This window comes from Corvus brachyrhynchos, unplaced genomic scaffold (genome assembly GCF_000691975.1).
Source record: "Corvus brachyrhynchos isolate BGI_N302 unplaced genomic scaffold, ASM69197v1 scaffold245, whole genome shotgun sequence".
Taxonomy (NCBI): Eukaryota; Metazoa; Chordata; class Aves; order Passeriformes; family Corvidae; genus Corvus; species Corvus brachyrhynchos.
Window position 1 is genome coordinate 1001140 of NW_008238988.1, and position 19272 is coordinate 1020411.

Below are 19272 nucleotides of genomic sequence, written 5' to 3' on the forward strand. Positions count from 1 at the left end.
GAGCTCACAATTTAAAGGACGTAGTACAGTCACAGAAAGAGTAGTAGTTTAAGGTACTCTGGAGGAAATTAAATGGGGCTTCTGATGCTTCAGGTTGTTGTTTGCTGTCATGGATCTTTGGAGCATGAGATTGTTAGGAAAAGGAGAAGTAGAGTCCTTCTAACAGCTGTGCTCAATGGCCATAGTTCCTACTGCTGCTGCTAATGTGAGTTTAGCAGATGACATCTGTGATAAATCTGTATCTTCAAGAACCTGTAGATTGAATGTTGGGACATGGGCTGACGCCTCACTCAGCTGGGAGAGTTTTTAAACCTGATAATTCCTTCTTTATGCTAGAGAAATCAGTACAGGCCGGTGCAAATATTTATTTAAATATACTCTGAATTGTCTTTGGGCTGTTGTTTCCCAGGAAACTGACATTGTCTGTTCTTATACTACTTCACACTTTTGTGAATATTTTCCTAAAAGCAGTTTTAAATGATGAGCGTGTGTGGCAGATAATCTGTTGTTGGCTGTGCATTCTGTAGTAAATTCTGTGATGGTGGAATCCAGGAGGGAAGGTACCACTCCCAGGCTCCTGTTTACCCTTCTTATAAAATCAGAGGCAAGGCTGTACCAGTTTAGAAAGGCAGCACGTTCAGCGATGATAAAAGTGAGCACTGCCCAGTTCATGTCAGCCCCTGACTGTCTTCCAGCTGAGTAGTGTAATAAGATTAAAATACATGGAACATTTGTATAAATTACTGACAGAGAGATTCCTTGGCAGCCCAAACTCACTGTGTGTATTTTAAGACCTCGGACAACTGAGAAGAACTTCAGGAAACCTGGCTGCCGTGGCCAGGCTGTAAGGATTTGGCACCATGCAGTGCAGAGATGCCAGCTCATCTGAAAATGGAGCACCTTTGCAAAGGGCCTGAGCTAAAGGAGCCCAGCTTTGAAAACTGTGGCCTGATCTTGGTTTTGACCACTGAGCAACTCTTCATCATATCTGTATTTTCTTCCTTGACTAAACAGTCTGTTTTCCCACTTGTGTTTTTAGAATTTAGACTTCTGATCTTCTGGTTTGGGGTGTGTAAATTTTATTTCTCCTTTTTTTTTTTTATTTTTTATTTTTTCCCCAGTCATCTTTTTTTTTTTTCCCCAGTCATCTTTTTTTTTTTTTTTTTGCAGGGGAGTAGGAAAGGTGGGCTGTGACTGTCTCTGCCTTCTGCCTGTGCTGCAGTGTTATCTGAGGCCTTGCTATAAGTTCTGTAGAGAAGTAAATCACAGAATCATGGAATGAGTGTGTTGGAAGGGACCTTAAAGATCACTTCATTCCAGCCCCTTGCCATGGACAGGGACACCTTCCCCTAGACCAGGTTGCTCAGAGCCCCAAACAACCTGGCCTGGAACAGTCCCAGGGATGGGGCAGCCACAGCTGCTCTGGGCAACCTGTGCCAGGGCCTCACCCTCACAATAATTTTTCTAACATCTCTCCTCTTTTAGGGCGAGAACATAAAGCAGGTGACTCTGCAGTCATTTGAGTTTTACCAGCTGTGTGGGACTGATGGCACTAGAACACCACTCTGCTTCATTCCAAACATTTTGTGGAAGATTTGGCAATGATAATAGCAAATGGTTTTGCTCCTATTTTTAATGGGAGCCTGGCACTTTGGATGTCAGTGCTCCCTTGTGCTCACAACCAGTAGTTCTTTCTGGTTCTTTTTGTTTCTCATATACTCATTCTTCTTTATCAAAACAGAGAATTTAACAAGTTGGTTTACTTTATGCTATTTTCATCACTTTAGGCTTCATTGATCTCAGCCTTTATGACCAAGTAAGACTCTTGGAGAGCTGCTGGATGGAAGTTCTAATGATTGGTTTGATGTGGAGATCGATCGACCATCCTGGGAAACTGATTTTTGCACCAGACCTTGTATTAGACAGGTAAGAGGAATAAATTTCTTGAGAACACTTCATATTAGCATGTTTGAAGGTGGGGTGAACTGTAAGAGGAAGAGGATTAAACATGGCAGATGTTATTAATATTTCATCTAACAATATCATTTGCTTGTGCTTGTAACAATAATGTCCTGAGGTTCCACATCCTTACAGGGGCTTAAGGAGTGCTAAGCTTAAAAAGCATTGTTGAACTTGCAAATTCCTGAACTCCGTGGCACTGAGTGTGAAACTTCTTTGCATTTTTCACATCTTTGTGGGTTTTGTTCCCTTTGTTCCAGGTCTCTAGATGCTGAAACTGTAGATACAGCAACACATTGCGCTACGTTGTCCATGTGTCCCTATGTCCCTCATTAAAAAGAAATAGTGTCAGGCAGTATTTTAATTATTTTAAATAGGTTTCCCACCTGGTTTTGTTCCTGCCACTACAGCAGGCTTCATAGTTAGCTATAACAACATTGGAGCACTAGCCAAGAGAGATTTAAAGACCCCTAGCTTGCTGTTGGATACTAAGAATATTTTTTCAAGGTAAAGCAGGGTGTTTTCAAGTTTAAAGGTTATTTCTCTGTGGTATCATGTACCAGGAAGGAAGAATATGGATTAGTAAGGATGTTCTTCTACAGAACCTTAGAAGGATTTGACCTGAGTTTCACATTGATCAGAAGTCAGGGAAACAATCTACTCTCTTGGGTAGTCTTAAAATGTCTTTTAGCCTCTTCAACCTGGGAAAATTCAAATTTGCACCAGTTCTGTGGCTTGGAATCAATAATTATCATTGTAGATAAGGATAGGCAAAATTGGCTAATAAGATAAATACATTTAATTTATAAAACAGAGGAAATAAATATTATTTGCTCATATAAAATTCAATGCAAGGACATGCTGCACTGTTCAGCGCAATGATCAGAAATTGCTGAAAATATATGATACATTCAATTGTTCAGGAGTTAATATGTACTGAATAGAGTAAGAATATTTGATGCATTTCTTCATTTCCTCACGACATGGCAGAATGGGACCTTACAAGTGTCTGGGCATGATGTAATTCTATTTAGGACATCCTTATATGAACCTGGTCTGCAACCTGATTGTTTTTATCTTAGTTGAACTTAGAATCCTAGAATGGTTTGGGTTGGAAGGAACCTTAATAATCATCTCATTCCACCACCCTGCCATGGACAGGGACACCTTCCACAGACCAGGTTGCTCCAAGCCTCATCCAGCCTGGCCTTGATCAGTCCCCGGGATGGGGCATCCACAGCCTCTCTGGGCAGCCTGTGCCAGGGCCTCAGCAGCCTCACAGTCACGAATTTCTTCCTAATATCTAATCTAAACCTACTCTCTTTCCATTTGAAGTCATTCCCACCTGTCCTGTCCCTCCATGTCCAAAGCCCCTCTCTGGCTCTCCTAGAGCCCCCTTAGGCATTGGGAGGGGCTCTAAGGTCTCCCTGGAGCCTTCAGATACATTTCCTACATAATCTTTGCAGGCAATACTTATCTGGTACCTCTGTCCTTGTTTTGAATCTGCCTGTCGTTCTCCAAAGCTTAATATTCCTCTTTGCTATGAGGAACAGAGGAAACTGGGCAATAAAAAATACTTGTTTGCTGGCAGAACCTGCTGCCCCTGGGTGGTGGTATCTGCATGTGCCTGCCTCCAGCTGTGAGGCTCAGCACCTTTCTCTTGGAATCCAGTAAATTTCTTTAATTCTCCTGCACTGCTGTGCTTAAATCTGTCTCATCTTAAAAACACCACAGAGGGAAAAAAATCTCCTATTACAAATAGTATAAAAAGCCTCCCTTTGAATACTGTGTTGCAGAGCTTAATCACTTTTTTAGTCAAGTACGTCTAAAACAAAATTAACACAAAAAGTGGAGCAGGAACTTCAGTGGTTTGAAATTTGCCACTGCTGAATTTTAAACACATTGGAATGACTTGTTTGGTGTGTTTTTCAGATCAGAAAACGGGACCACTTCTAATATCCAAAATGGAGAAAGTTGCATTCTGTAAACACTTGCAAATAAAAAAATAACCAAACCACAAAAACCCCAAATACCTTTCAATACCTACACAGAAAAACATGCTAGGAGATAGGTACAAGACTTGTTTTATTATTTCAAAATGTTTTATTATTTCAAGAAACTTATTTTAGGAAGTCTTTCTTTTTCACCTAGGGCCTCCATTAGGTACAAACATGATATTATTGGTTGTGGTAATTCCTTGTGAAACAAAGCTGGAAAGTTATTCAAGGTGGTACTGTGTCCTGCACTACAGCATTTCAAGCTGATTATCCAGAATTATACAGGCTGAGAGGATACAGAAATATGATCATACTTATGGTCCTGCTTGCACTTTAAATAGAAAATCAGTTTCTTATAAATGCTGACCTTTCATACCAGGGTAATTTTCAATTTAGATTTCATGATAGAGCCTTTTAAATTCTCCTAAGGATGAGATAGATAGGCCTCTTGCAGCCTCTTTCATGCTTTGACTTTTATCTGTCTGAGTCAGTTCCTTAATTCTACTTTTTTGGGTAACATTTTTAATGTGTTTCCATAGGGATGAGGGGAAATGCGTAGAGGGAATTTTGGAGATCTTTGATATGCTCCTGGCCATGACCTCGAGGTTCCGAGAGCTGAAACTGCAGCACAAGGAGTATCTGTGTGTCAAGGCAATGATCCTCCTCAATTCCAGTGAGTATGTGCTTGGCTCTAATACTCACCAAACTGTACCTTTTATTTTGAGGGTGGCTGGGAAATCAACCTCGAAAACCCCAAAATGTCAAATGATAAAAAATACTGTTGGAAGAGAATAACAGGAAAGGAGTTCTGTGTGTAAAGATTTTTGCTCAAGAAACTTCTAAGCTGTATAATTTGCTGGATTTAGGGCAATGTCCTGTTGTAAGAAAAGCATGAAACACCCCAAGTCTGAAAGCTTCTCACAAGGTGGGGCTCATGGCTCAGGCTGTGGATCTGTCCTTTCCAAAGGGATCTTTTGCTCCTATCTCTGTGGATCCCAGTCATGTGTAAAGTTGCTGTACAGCTCTAAAAACCTGTCCTTAATTCTTAATTCTAGTAATTCTAGTATTACTAGTTACTCAACTGAGTGATGATTAATGGGACTTAAATGTTCCTATTTAATGGTAATGAGTTGGTTAGAAACAATTGAAAGTATTCAACAGTTCTGCAAGATGAGTTCCAGGATGGGAGCTTTGCTTTGTAGCCTCTTACACAAGGCAAGTGTTTGCTAGTTCAGGGTAGCCTGCAGTAAAATGATTTTTTTCCCCCAGAACATTTTGTAGTTAATGTTGACCAAAAAAAATTCCAACAACAAAATAGCAGCTAAACTATTTACATCTGTTGCTTTCAGCAAGAAACTGCTGCATAGTTCTCAGTCCTGTGTTGAAGGGGAACTGTCCAGCTGAAATCCCATTTGTCTGCCCGCTTGTTTGGGTTGGAGTGTTGGTCTGCTGGAGGGTAGGAAGGCTCTTCATAGGGATCTGGACAGGCTGTATTGATGTGTCAAGACCAACAACACGAGTTTCAACAGGACCAAGTGCTGGGTCCCGTGCTTTGGCCACAAAAACCTCCTGCAGTGACAAAGGCTGGGGGAAGAGTGGCTGGAACACCACAGTGATGATGAGAGGAAATGAGATTTCATGATGATGATAGGAAATGGCCTCAAGCTGCACCAGGGGTGGTTTAGATTGGCTATTAGGAACAAATTCTTCACCAAAAGGGTGGCCAGGCATTGGAACAGGCTGCCTGGGGAAGTGGTGGAGTCACCATCCCTGGAGGGATTTAAAAGGGGTGGAGATGTGGCACTTGGGGACACGGTTTAGTGATGGCCTTGGTAGTGCTGGAGCAAAGGTAGGACTTGGTGATCTTAAAGGTTTTTCCAGCCTAGATGATTCTATGATTGTGTGGATAACACTATTTCAACAGACAACAAAAGCAGGGTTTTCCCCCCCAAAATATCCACAACAAAATACAGGCAAAAAAACCCCAACAAAACCCTACAGTCTTCTTCAAAGTTCACATCTCAAAATATCTCTTCTTTCCCTTCTCCTACTCTCCTTTCTTGACAAAATTAATAATTTACTCCTAATTTTCAAGGTGTTCTGGAGCTCTGTCCTTCCATAGGTATCTCAGGAGGGACTGTTGTGGTTTTATCTTTCCCTTTTCCCACGTCTCTTCCACTTTATCAATAATGTTATTGTGTGTTTCTAGTCCTTCAAGATGATTTCTTTTCTTCCTTGTCCATACCCCCAAACATCATCTTTTTTTTTTTTTTGGTTTTTGCTGACTTTCAAGGTTTCTCAGTGGAGACATGTGCTGTATTACGACACCCTTAGTGATCTGGAGGGAGACCATGACCAGCGGGGTCATTATGAGTAGTGTCACTGACATGTTCTCCCTCCCTCCCTACCATATACTCAGGGAAAAAGAGTATTTTTCAACAAGAAGGGATTAGAACAAGCATAATACTATGTAATAATAGTTAAAAAAAAAGGTGCAGGGGAAAAAAACGCTGGAGAATGGAGAGCACCTCCATTCAGCTGACTGAAGTCTCTGTGTGCAACACATCTTGGGAGGATTTGGGAGAATTGCTCACTTTGCAAATGATGGGGCCATCAAATTCAGGCTGGATGTGGCATATGGAGCATCATTTGTACAGTCTGACAAGGAATGTATGTTCTCTAATCGTGTTGAAATACTACATATTAAAAAAATTCACAGTTGTAGCTTTTTTTTCTTCCTCATTAGCAGCAAATATTTCTTTCTCTTCACTGGTTAGGCATGTTTCCCTTGTCAGCAGAGGAACCTGAAAGCAACAGGAAACTGCACCACCTGCTCAACGTGGTCACAGAGGCTTTGGTGTGGGTTATTGCCAAGAGTGGGATTCCCTCACAGCAGCAGACAACTCGTCTGGCCAATTTGCTGATGCTCCTCTCTCATGTCAGACATGCCAGGTACAGTTTACAGAGTGTGTGTAACACTTGTGTTATGTTAGTGTTTGTTTATTACAGCAAAAAAGAGGTGGCTGGAACTCCAGAACACTCCTGAGGGAGTCCTGATGCTGCTCTTCACCTCTGTCACCGTGAGGCTTTGCTTCCTAGCACAACAAAATAGGCAGTAAAGTCAAGTGCTTGCTGGCACTCAGTGATGTGATGATACTAAAATGCTGTCTTAACCTTATTACATTAAATTATTCATGATGTGTCTGCCTGAAATGTTTAACAATAACACAAATTGAGCCCTTCAGAAAAACAGCCCACCCAGCCATCAAAAGTCTTCCATTCAAAATGAAAATCTCTTCCAAAACTGATCTGCAATGTAGGCTTTGGTAGAGCAAAATGGGTTTTGGGGGCCATGTTTCTCCCAGACCAAAAGTCTTCTCTGTGGAGCCACAGGGTTTTGCCAAATGACTCATGCTACAGCCATCTCAGGCTCCTGTTTTCCCCATGGGAAGTGGCTCCTCTGCTCCCTGCCAGTTCCTGGACCTCCTTGAGCTGCTCATCTATGCTTGTGGGACTGCAGAGAGAAACACAGGGTCTTAGAGACAGAGGCTTTAAATTTCATTTTAAATTATTACCCAGAGGCCAGATATTCACTAAGCTGTGTCATGGCTTGACTTTGAACTGTGTGTCCAGGGAAGATGTCCTGGGACCGTGCTGGAGTACACAAAGGAGAGCTGGGCATATCTATAAGGACACTGAAAAGGGAATGGCCACCTTTGCAATAAGCTTCCTGAGAGAGCAGATGGCAGCAGCAGGAACCTGACACTGCTCAAAGGCAGCTTTAACAGTCAATTTGTGAACTGGGGGTGAGTTTGAGAGGGGGCCTTGCAGAAGCTCCAGCACCAGCCAGACCTGAACCTGTCTCATGGCTCAGATCTCTGCCATCACCTGGACTGTGCTCTGTGATGTGTCTCCACATCAGAGCTTTGCAAGAGCTGTTTTGGCATTCTGTGAACAAGTATTGGGGTGTTGTTACTGTTGATAGTGCTAAGTGATCTCAGGGACCACAGCAGCTAAATCCTCCTAAACCCAAATTTAAAAAAAAACTATGAAACTATGAGCATGTTTTTCTTCTCTGCACTGCTGGAACCAGATTGCTGAGTTATTTTCTGTTCTCCTGCACAGTAACAAAGGAATGGAGCATCTCCTGAGCATGAAGTGTAAAAACGTGGTCCCAGTGTATGACTTGCTGCTGGAGATGTTGAATGCTCACACCCTCCGAGGGCAAAGGAAGTCCCCGGCCACACACCCTGAGTTTGGCCCTTTGGAGCAAATGGAGCCTGGGGACAGCCTGTGGAATGGGGCACCCCAGTAATTGTGTTGAGACCTGGAGATGTGAGGCTTTTTCAGAGCTATGGGAGAAAACAGAACTGCTGTGATGGGGCTGCAGAAGTGTGACCACGTATGAGTTCTCATCCCTTCTGGATTTGCACATCAGTGTCTCGGGAGAGGCCATGGGGCGCTCGTCTCTGTCTGCGTTTCTGACATTGTAGCAGCTGCACTGCTATAGTGCCTTCTCTGAGACTCTGCAAAAGCACCTTATGAAATCAAGCCTCAGAACAGCACTGTGGGACAGGGAATTGCTGCCTCTCCTTCTCAGAGGCAGAACTGAGAGGGAGAGGTAAAGGGACAGGTTTGAAATGGCAGAAGAAGCCTGTGCCAGAGCTTGGAGAGAGCACCTTGGTCTCTGACTCCCCGAGCAAGACTTCTAAGCACTGACTGGACAATGTCCTCTTTCAGCACTGGATGGTGTAAAGTGTAGAACAGCATCATTTGGGACAGATGTTTACCTCAGTGTGCTGGTCCCTGGGGAATGCCTGCTCTGCAGCTGATCTAGATAAAGTGCCGAGATACAGACAACAGTGAAAAGGAGCTTGTTCTCAAATATGCAATGGCTGCAAGGGCCTCCCTTTGAAGGTCATTTGAAATAGCTTCTAGGGTCAGTTCAGAGCCTCTGCAGAAAGTTTAAACTGAGCTTAAGTTTGTATTTTGTGAGCCTGTTCTTAACACTCACATTGTTTTCTGCTTATAATTCTTCAGTGCTTTAAACAACGACCAAATTATCTGGATATTTCAGCCAATGCCGACCTTTGAAATGTGTTTTGTCTGTGAGATTAACATGTTGTTTTATATATTTATTAATGATGTTAAATCTATTCTAATAATTAGGTACAAGAGGTTGCTCTGTGAATATTAACTGTTTGTGTTTGTATATGATCTGCTGATCAGGCCTTGCAAAACCAGCTAGAAACAAAATCTTCCCACCCCTTTGACTGGTGTGTGGAATTACGTCCTGCCCACCCAAAACCTCTTGCAGGGGGTGAGGCACTGGATGGGAACATGGATGGGGATCTGTTTTTGTCTGCTGCCCTGAGGTTTGCTGCTTGCTTGCTCTCAGCATGCATGGCACCTTGTACTGTGGTCTTCATATCTTTATAGGAGCCCTCAAAGAGCGAGGATGGGGATAATGGTAAATGTAAAGATAACATAAAGATGGGGATAATGTAAAGCACTACTTTGCTTTGCAAGTGTGATGACTTGTTTGAATTACACTGAAGATGTAGTGGTTTAAACTTCCTTTTTGTGCTGATATCTGCATGTGTTTAAGCTGCACTGAGTAAAAAAAACTGATTAAATGTCCTGGCTGATGACCCCAGAGATCAGCAGGGTGGCATCATTCATTCTGGTAACTGTCTCTCTAAATGGAAACATTTAAATATAGCACATGCATGTTCTGGGCATTATGGTGAAATAAATTGGGACCACACCAAAAGTCTATTTTGAGCCAATAAGTCTATTTCATTAGGGACTTTGATTAGTATACCATTTGCAGTTTTTGAATATTAGTCAAACCATTAATCTTGGTGGTTTTTTTAAGCCAAGGACAGTATTTTTTATAGGAGGTGCATAAAGAGTTTTCAGTGAGTTACACAAATCTATTGTCTGTTTGATCTTGTACTATACCAGATGCTGCTGCTGATCTAAATTTTTACTCTCTGCCTTTTTATTGTTTTTAAGAAAATGTAATATAGCAGTGTCCTGCTAAAGAAGTGTAATATTTACAACGAAAAAAAGGGAAAAAATGTGAGTACAGGCTGGAATTTATTGGTACTTTCATTTTGAGAGATGTTTTCCTGTGAAACAAACCTGTCTCAGTATTTCTTGGGCTTGATTGTGTTTTGGCCTCATTGCCTGTTGTGTTGTTTTTTCTCTGGTTTTCCTTATCCTGTGTAATCTTTTGGTTTAATACAGTTTTTCAAATAAATGTTTAAGTGATTTGTTTGTTTTGCTTTAAAAGTGCTGAATTTATGTACAATTTTGGAACAAACTTTCTGAAGAGAAAATGGGAAAGACTGGGTATAAATCATGAAATTACCTTCTAAATAGAAATTTGTGGATTGACTCTGTAAAAGGGCAATGCTGCAGTTCTGTGCCACGTGGTGTTGTTCATACATGGTGTTGTTAGCACAGTGCAAACAGGAAAATGATGTGATTTTAACCTACTTTTTGTCTTGTTGAACATAATTTTATTAAAAGTTACTAACAGTGTTTTAAAATGAGTGAAAGTCAACAGCTGTGGAGTCTGGATTAATGTAGCTGTGTTCACATCAGGATAAGATGCACATCTCCAACAGCACAGGGAGTGTGTGGCAGTGGCTGAACAAGGCTGCCTGGGTCTCTTGAGATGCTGGGTTTGTCTCGGGTCTGGATCTCCCAGAGTCTCTCAGATGCTGCACTGCTGGTGTGGAGCACATCCCTGTCCCTGCCAGCCCCGAGCAGAGCTGTCACGCTGCGCTTCCATTTGGATATCGGGGGCTTTTCCAGTCTCAGTGTGAACAAGTGGAGCCCTCAGGACCTGTTTTATCACTTTCCTTCACTGCTTGGCTGTAACTCAGCTTCTGCTGGGACCTGGCAGAGGTGCTGCTGCTACTTGGAGAAATTGTGCTGCAGTTCTGGGATGTTCACAGAGGTGAGTGAACCTGGCTCAGGAAGGACGGACAGTTGCCGTGGGTTAAAAAAAAGAAAAGGAAGGAAGGAAGGCCAAACTTCTTAACAGCACACATAAGGAAAACATCTTGAGCTTTCTCTCTCAAGTCTGGAACTGGAGACAGATGGTAAAACAACCTTGGCTGTTTTTCCTTTTTTTCTTTTTTTCTAAAGAAACATGGTTTCAGACAGGTGAAATGCTTTGTCTCCAGGAATGTGAGACCTTTTTCACACCTCTGTCTTCCTTCAAATTACCCATTTTTAGTGCTGTCATGTTTCCAGACAGAGAAGAGTGTGGGGGAAAGATATGTAGATGTGTTGAAACGTTCTCCCTTGAGATAGTGCCCAACGGGGTAAGTGCTGCTGTAAAATAGCAAACTAAGACAGGTAGCACTTGAAGATACTTCTTTAATAAATATGTGTATTTATTTCCGTAGTCATATTATGTTAATTCCTTGCTGACTGACTGATAGATCTATATAGGGATCATCGTGGTAAAAGGAGAGCATCCTTTTAAATGCTGGAATTTTTTATTTTACTCTTGATGACCTAGGGAGTATAAAAGGTATCTATTGTATTTGCATTATTATTGTGGTTTAGCAGAGCCTAAAAATACAGTGAGTCCCAGAAAGCTGACTGTTGATCCTATTTGAGCTGTCACCAGTGATCATCTTCTTTTGAGGTAAGAATTTTTGTCTTGTTCGGACTTTTATCATAAAATCGTGTCATGGTTTGGGTTGGAAGGGACCTTAAAGATCATCTCCTCTGCCATTGGCAGGGACACTTTCCACCAGACCAGTTTGCTCAGAGCTCCATCCAACCTGGCCTTGAACATTTCCAGGAAAGGAGTATCCACAACTTCTTTGGGCGACCTGTTTCAGTGTCTCAACACCCTCAAAGTGTCCTGTCACTCCAAGTCTTTGTCAAAAGTCCCTCTCCATCTCTGTTGTAGCCCTTTCAGGTACTGGAAGCTGCTCTAAGTCTCCCTGGAGAGCTCCCCTCCCTGCAAGGGTTTCTACAGAGCCTGGCCAGGTGTCTCCACTCCACCCCACCCTCCATTCCATCCCATCCCATCCCCCTTAGCAGGTGCTGGCTGCAGATTGTGGTTGGGGACTCATCGTGGAATAGTTCTGAACATGCCAACCATGTTCCACCCAGGGAGTAGCAGCTGCATTTCACCCCATAATTTCTGTACTGCTGGGATGTGAATGTAACTTCTCAGGTTCCCCTAATTTTACCACAGGTCTTGTCACACTTCCATACACTCAGAGCTGGAAACCATGGAAGCACCTTTGCTATCCTCACCATCCAGCTCAGAAAAAATGGTTTGACATTACTTAGGTCCTGTGAGGTAATGAGTCAGCAAAGCAGTTAAGATGTGGTCATCTGTTGTGGAGACCCAGTGCCTAAACCAATTTGAAAGAGGCTGTTGCAAATGGGAGTATGAAAAGCAAGTGGATTGCTAAAATACGGAATGTAAGTATAATTTACATTATTTTTTCACAGTATTTTACTACTAAACTGAAGTGTGGTGCATTAAATGGCACACAACCATAGCTAAGACTTCAGTTTGTGATCTGTATATTGTTAAACTCCACCTTTTTACATTTAAGAGTCACCTACACTCCTCATGCACTGAGTGCCAGCAATTTTGATTTAACAAGAAAATGAGATTGCTACGCTATAAAAATGCCAACATCTGCTGCTACTGCCTCAACAGACAAAACCTTCTTCACTCACCACACTGTCACACAGGAGCTGGCACAGCCATTGCCACATCTCCTATGCCCATATTCCACAAAATTTTTTGTTCTGAGTCCTGTCATTTTAGTTTATCAACATTTCACTCTCTCCACGAGTTTGTAATGGAAATGGGTTCCCGACTGAAAGTGGTGCCTTTTAAAGCACTTTATGTATGTTATGGTAATGTGAAAACAACCCCACAACACCCCAGCCCCTCCCTTTCCCCCAGCTGTCTTTAGTTCTGTGGACTGATGGTATTTGTCTGATGCTGTGTTTCACTCAGTTGTGGATTGGTGCAGTTGACTAAAGAGGCACCATGAAATGTAAATATACAGCTTTTTGTTCATTTCTCTCCTGTAGCTGAGCTCAGCCTGGTCTCATGAGCATGTACTGTGGGTGCTCAGTGTCTGAGGGACACCTTACACCAGACCAGGTTGCTCCAAGCCCTACCCAACCTGGCCTTGAATGCTTCCAGGGATGGGGCAGCCACAGCTTCTCTGGACAATTTATTCCAGCACCTCACTACCCTCACAGCACGGAATTTCTTCCTAACATCTCATCCAAATGTGCCGTTCGGCAGTTTAGAGCCCTCACCCTCTATCCTACCACTACATCCCCTTGTAAAAAGCCCATCTCCAGCTCTCTAGTCCTGTTTAGGTCCGCTTTAGATACCAGAAGTTGTTCTTAGGTCTCCCTGGAGCCTTCTTCTTGCTGTTGACTATGCTGGAAGGGAGGCAGGTATAGCTGAGAACAGACTGAGACCTCATCTCACTGCCAGAAAATAAGACTTCAACTCAAAACTAGTTTTGGCTTGGTTTGATTCCTACAATGCATGTGCACAACCACAATGGGGTTGTTCTTGCTCTCACTACTGCATCTGCCCTCTCTTTTAAATATTTTTTTTCCTTCTCTGGCCACCAACAATCCTGTCCTGAGCAAGATGATGACACAAAGAAGTGGGTGAGGATATAAAATGACTTCTTTAAAGCAGACTTCAGTGTCAAACTACAGTGCAGTCATTACAATCAACTGGAAATAAAACTATTTAAAATAGGTTTGGAAGAAAAAAAGATTTAAGTTATTTCCCAGACTTTTTTTTTTTTGGTGACATTTTGAAGTAATTTCTCGAAAGCTCCTCTTTTTATATATTACATCAGCTCAACAATTTGATGTAACTGTTCATAATGAAAGGAAATTGTAGGCTATGAAATTTTCCTTAGACCTTTTAACACTGTTCAATTTTTCTGCCCTGCACAGGTTCTTTAATGGAAGGACTGAATATCATGTCAGCAACCGACTATTACTTCTTGGCAGAAAGGTCTGCATGGGTATTTGTGACAACCTGGTAATGAAATAATGGTTAGACTTGGCTCACTTCTACAGAGTAAGAAACTTAAATGAGCTCCATCTTGAAGTAATTGCTTTGAAAATACCAAATAATGATGGCAGAGGGAGAGAGGACAGTGTGTGTGTGCCTGTGTGCAGTGAGGTGTGAGGGGGGATCCATCTCTGGATACAATACCAGTGTGAGAGGTGGTGGTGCTGGAGCACAAGCCTGGCACCTCAACACAGCTTATGAGTTTAGTTTAATATCCTGGAAATAAAAACCACCACAAAAAAACCCCCACCACAGTGGGTTTGCCAGCATGGCTGGGAAAAAGCTGTTGGTTTGGCCATTCTCTGAACATCAGGACAAAGCAGTTTGCTTCGTAACTCCCCCTGCCAGAAGATGGGGAATCAGCAACCATCAGTGGTGACAAGCATAGAAAGGGTGGGAGAACTCTCACAGGCTAATCAGATACATTATTTTCCGTGGGTAAGCACTGCAGAAAGTGGCTAATTCCTGGATGATTTGCAACACACAAAAAGCATTTGACCAAAACCCTTACTACTGCACTGAGCTCTACTGCATTTCCCCACTCCAGCACTCCCACTATAGAAAGTCAGTTCCAGGGTAGGAAATAGTTCAGTGTTTCAAACTAGTAATAAGCATTAATTCGTTTAACTTTGTATTCTTCCTCCAGGAAATCACCAAGAGTTTCAAAGGAAAGGATCTGTGCCACGGAACACAGGTCCCACTGCTGGATTTGTGATCTCTTGCTCTGATAAGCAAGGGAGTGGTTGTGCTTCTTCCAGCACCACTCTGCTGGCAGGCAAAGCAACTGACTCTTCCAGGAGTGGAAGGGGCAGCACTGCTGGAATCTAAAGCTGATCCCCCCCCACCAGACACACCCACAGTCCTGCAGACATTGGCAAAATTTTAATGAGAGTACTCAAACTGTACAACCGAGGGGCAGTGGCAATGCTGACTGTACACAGTGTTTCTCCAGCCACTGCCCAAGCGCCAGTTTAATTTTAAAAACAAAGCTTATAAAAATGCACAATTCTCTCCCAAGGTACTGTACACTATTCAGCAGGTTAAAAACTGAAAAAAAATCTTTCATTAAAAAAGTCATTGCACTATTTGTATACATCAGGGATAGTCTACATAATCATGTTCATCTAGAAAATATGTGCATTATAAACCATTTCCATGCAATGCAGCAATTCCTTATTTCAAAGGTGGTATAAAAAGACAACACAGCAGTCCTAACCACTAGAACACTTTATGTCAAACAAAACAAATGTGCATCATGATATTGAACGTGTTAGATGAATAAAATACAATAACAAAGATTCAAAAATAAGTAATTTTTTTTGTTTCCACCAAGTGATTACAGTACCAAAAGATACAAGTAACGTGAAGTGTATGCAGAAATGATGTTAAATGAAGTCCCTCTTCACCTGCTTGTTTGTCATGCTAACCCAAGACAGACTGCTATGTTTAAGATTACTGTGATGTCGTTTCTGTATCTAAGAACTCAGTATCCAAACACCTTGCAAGCTTAAGAGCACTGCCCCTATAAAATAGTGTATCTATTGCATCAAAGTATAAAGTGTGCTGCTTACAGTTTAAAAAAAAAAAATCTATAGAAAAAGTTTTGTTTTCCGTACAAAAAGAACGCTGAAATTTTGTCAAGATATACATTTTGAGATGTGAAATTTGCTGCTTGATTGATGCTAGAGCAGCGTGGAGAAAAAAGCACCACCCGAGAGTGTTTTGGTGTGACTGCAGGGTGCCCTAGGTCGGGGGGGGCCCGTTGGTGTAGCGCAGCATGGGGTAGAAGGAGCGGGCAAAGTTGTTGGCCTGGGTGCAGCTGTAGTCTTCCTCAGAGGAGGGGATCATGCAAGCCAGGAGCAAAAGCAGCAGGAAGAACAACTGGAGAGGTAAAGCTGCTCGTAACACTCGGTAGAAGAAAGAGGGAGACCGAGGGTTTGCCTGCACAGGTTGTGGATGGCTTTCGCTCCTGGAAAGGAGAAACAAAGAGCAACAGGCACTTCAGGGTTTGAGTTAAACAAGTTTTTTTACCCTATTTTCAGATGCAAGCTTAACTTTTCCCAGGAGGCAAACAGACCATTCCAAATAGGTGTCGAAGCACAAAGGAAAGACACCACTCACACTGATGAGGTTCTTCTCTGCCCTGGCATTACTGAGATCTACCCTTTGAACAGGTTATGTTCTCCCTTTGTCATTCATGGTCTGTTTGTACTAAGTGACTCTCAGGGGCAAGTTTCTTTTTCCAAGCATGCTGGTGGAATTAAAGAAGGATTTAAACATAAAATATCCCCCCATTTGGCACAAAAATTATTTTCTCAAGCCAGGGTTGCACATCATTGCAGAGGTCCTGGAGCAGGAATACTAAAGGAAACCATTCCCTACAGAGCAGCCCAGAGCTGGTAGGGGACACTACAGGTAGGCAGAAATCACCTCCACCCATGTGTCAACCTACAAGGAACAGTTGCCCAGGTTTGTGCTGGCACACAGCTCATCTCTGCCATATTCACTATTTTTCAAAAGATCAGGCAAATATAAAATAATACCTTGTGCTGCTGCCATTTCTGCCATCAGCAGTTCTCCTGAGGGCCATCTGTTGAGAGAAATAGCTTTTAGTGTCCAGATTTCAGAAACAACCAGGAATTTCTCTTTCTCAGAAAAGAGAGCTGTAGACTTTAAGGTGTGATTGTAAATGCTGTAATAAGGTACGTGGACCTAAACCTAAAATGATTATATTTGAGGAACTTCCACAGTAAATGTGGCAAAATACACTATATGCTGATAGCAAAATATTAGAAAAAAAATACTTGCCTTCTTCACAGCAGGGCTGGATTTCTCTTCTTCTGGATTATAGACTCCTGAGTCCAAGTCATCTGGAACCAGAAGGAATGTTTTGGTATCCTAAAAGATAACGGCACCTTCCTCTTTAAAATGCACATTCAAAACTGACAACAAATGAAGTGCAAAGAACCACCTTTCACTGCCTCTGTAGGTGCACAGCCCACTGCTCCTTTACATGAGCATAACCAGTTCCCCAGAATAAAGAAAAGTTTTACAGTGCCCAGTCTGAAGGAATTACAATGGAATGGGTGCACACAGGTATTAACTTGAAAATCTCTCTATCTGACAGGCCTCAGGATGAGCAACCCATTGCTATGAACTTCAGCTCCTGTGTGTTCATTACACACTCCTAGCCTGATACCTGGTTTGGATCACAGAAATTCAGGTTGGAAGGGACTTCAGGAAGTTCATCTAGTCCAACCTCCTGCTCAAAGCAAGGCCAGCTATGAGACCTGACCAAAGGCCTTACTCAGAGCTTTATCCTCTATCCTTCAAACCCCTTCAGGACAGAGGCAGCACAACTCCTCTGTTACAATACTGTACTAGCCTTGTGGTTTTGAAGTTTTTCCTACAGCCAGAACTGTTCTTTTTTCATCTTCTGAAGGTGGAAGTATTTACGCTTTGAGTCAGTTTTTTTATAAATACCTTCACTCTTAATATGCTGTTTCTTTTCAGTAAAGAAGATCCACAAACGAGTATTCAAATTCCAACTCACCAGATTCCCTTGTATTGTTTTTAAGTCATGAGAGACCTGTTCAATCAGCTGTTTCAGTTTCGTTCCAATTACATGGACCTTCTCTTCCTCTTCAATGTAATCACCATCTGATTTCAGCAGCAGGTAAGCAGTGAGCTCCTGGAGGGAGTTTACATTAAGCTGTTGCTCCAGCAGCTCTTTCTCCAGTTGCTGAGAACAAACAAACAAAAACAGCACAACAGACTGTTACCTTAAACTTCACAGATGTTCTCCTAAAGGGAGGAACTCTGGAAGGCTTTAAGGAACAACACAACCTGCCTGAGAATCCACAAAGCACATGAATGGTTATTACAACTACATAGGAAATGAAGTTCTCTTGAAGAGACTGGTTGTACCTGCTTGAACTAACATTTAAAAATAGTTCTAGCAGCAGGTAATTCATATAGAGAGAACATTAAATTTTGGAAATTGGAAGTCTTACTCCAGCATAAAGACTGCTCATAAGAAACTTAATTATGATATGTAATTATGGAAAAAGTGCCTTGTACAGGCAATATCTTGGTCTGTTTCAAAAACCACCCCCATGCCTGAGTACAGCAGGTTTGAGGACAGGCTGCAGACACTGTGAAACATAAACATCCTGCTCTTCACTGTGTGGTGAGAGCTGAGGTGCTGCAGTTAAGACTACACTTACCATCAGCTCCTTTTGGCATTCCAGTATTGTATTGAGATCAGCATTGGGATCTGTGATTTGTGCTTCATTCCTCCGGCTTTCAGCACTTGCTAACCACAGGATTAGTTTTTGGCTCTGGTCATGGAAATCCTAGAGAAACAAAAATACTGGCACATAAGAGAGAAAACACCTTTGCAGTGCCTTCACCTACCAACAAAATGCCCAGACCAGATTAGACAGAGCCACCACGAAGTCACAATCAGTGAGGGTACAGAAACCTTGTTAAACCATTGCACCTATGTCGTAAAGGCGTATGACCCACTTGAAAGGTGTTTTACTAAACTGTTTCAATCCATCAGAGGCAACTTTATAAGGAAATAAAATGTCTTGGATTGTGAGTGACCATTTCACTGATGCACAGGATTTACCCACCTGCCCTCTCCCCTTATCTACCCCTCAGCAGCATCCCAAAGAGTTTTTCCCTTACAAGCTGGCATGTGATATGCACCTGGCAGTGCAGTAAGGCTTGCTGTAAACCCTTCCTCCAGCTGTCCAGTGCACGACTTGCTTTCTCCCAATGCAAGTTGACCTTCCGAAGCCTGTTCTGCAGCTCCTTGAACTCTGTGCTGTCTGCTTTCTGGAACTCTTTGCTGCTCAGGTTAGCAGAAAGCAACACTGCTTTGTAGTTCTCAAATGCTTTAAGCATGTCCTGGTAGAAAAAGAGGATTAGGAGCTTTTATGAATGATGAAAAACATGTTGTTTATTTGCAATGAAACCACGCACTCAAAAGTGTCACAGGTATTGGGGAAGATGTTTGAATCTGGTGGCTTTCCAATACTGCTGAAAAACACATTAAGGTAGGTTTATGTTTGGGGTTTTTTTTAAGCCAAAACCTTCACTTTGAAGAAAATAAGTGTGATTGGGCTTGTGCTTCTCCCTAAGTCACAGGCACTATGACTTAATCCACACCTGCCTTTCAATTCCTCTGAGCTGCCTCTTTCC

The 19272-nt window shown here is 42.3% G+C and overlaps 2 protein-coding genes across 9 annotated transcripts in view; one reads left to right on the top strand and one right to left on the bottom strand.

The window, feature by feature from the left end:
• The window catches only part of ESR2 (estrogen receptor 2), a 35270-nt gene extending 24757 nt beyond the window's left edge, over positions 1-10513 (top strand). For all 8 annotated transcript variants that reach the window (XM_017738821.1, XM_017738819.1, XM_017738822.1 and 5 more), the window contains 4 exons: positions 1788-1926; positions 4496-4629; positions 6734-6908; positions 8082-10513. In XM_017738821.1, the coding sequence (XP_017594310.1) occupies positions 1788-1926; positions 4496-4629; positions 6734-6908; positions 8082-8271 (638 nt within the window). In that variant the 3' untranslated portion in view covers positions 8272-10513. The remainder of the gene's footprint in view (positions 1-1787; positions 1927-4495; positions 4630-6733; positions 6909-8081) is intronic.
• Positions 10514-14927: 4414 nt separating this feature from the next.
• The window catches only part of SYNE2 (spectrin repeat containing nuclear envelope protein 2), a 170785-nt gene continuing 166440 nt past the window's right edge, over positions 14928-19272 (bottom strand). The window contains 6 exon segments of the mRNA XM_017738829.1: positions 14928-16033; positions 16608-16654; positions 16873-16962; positions 17618-17806; positions 18291-18419; positions 18778-18978. Coding sequence (XP_017594318.1) covers positions 15808-16033; positions 16608-16654; positions 16873-16962; positions 17618-17806; positions 18291-18419; positions 18778-18978 — 882 coding nt within the window. The 3' untranslated portion in view covers positions 14928-15807.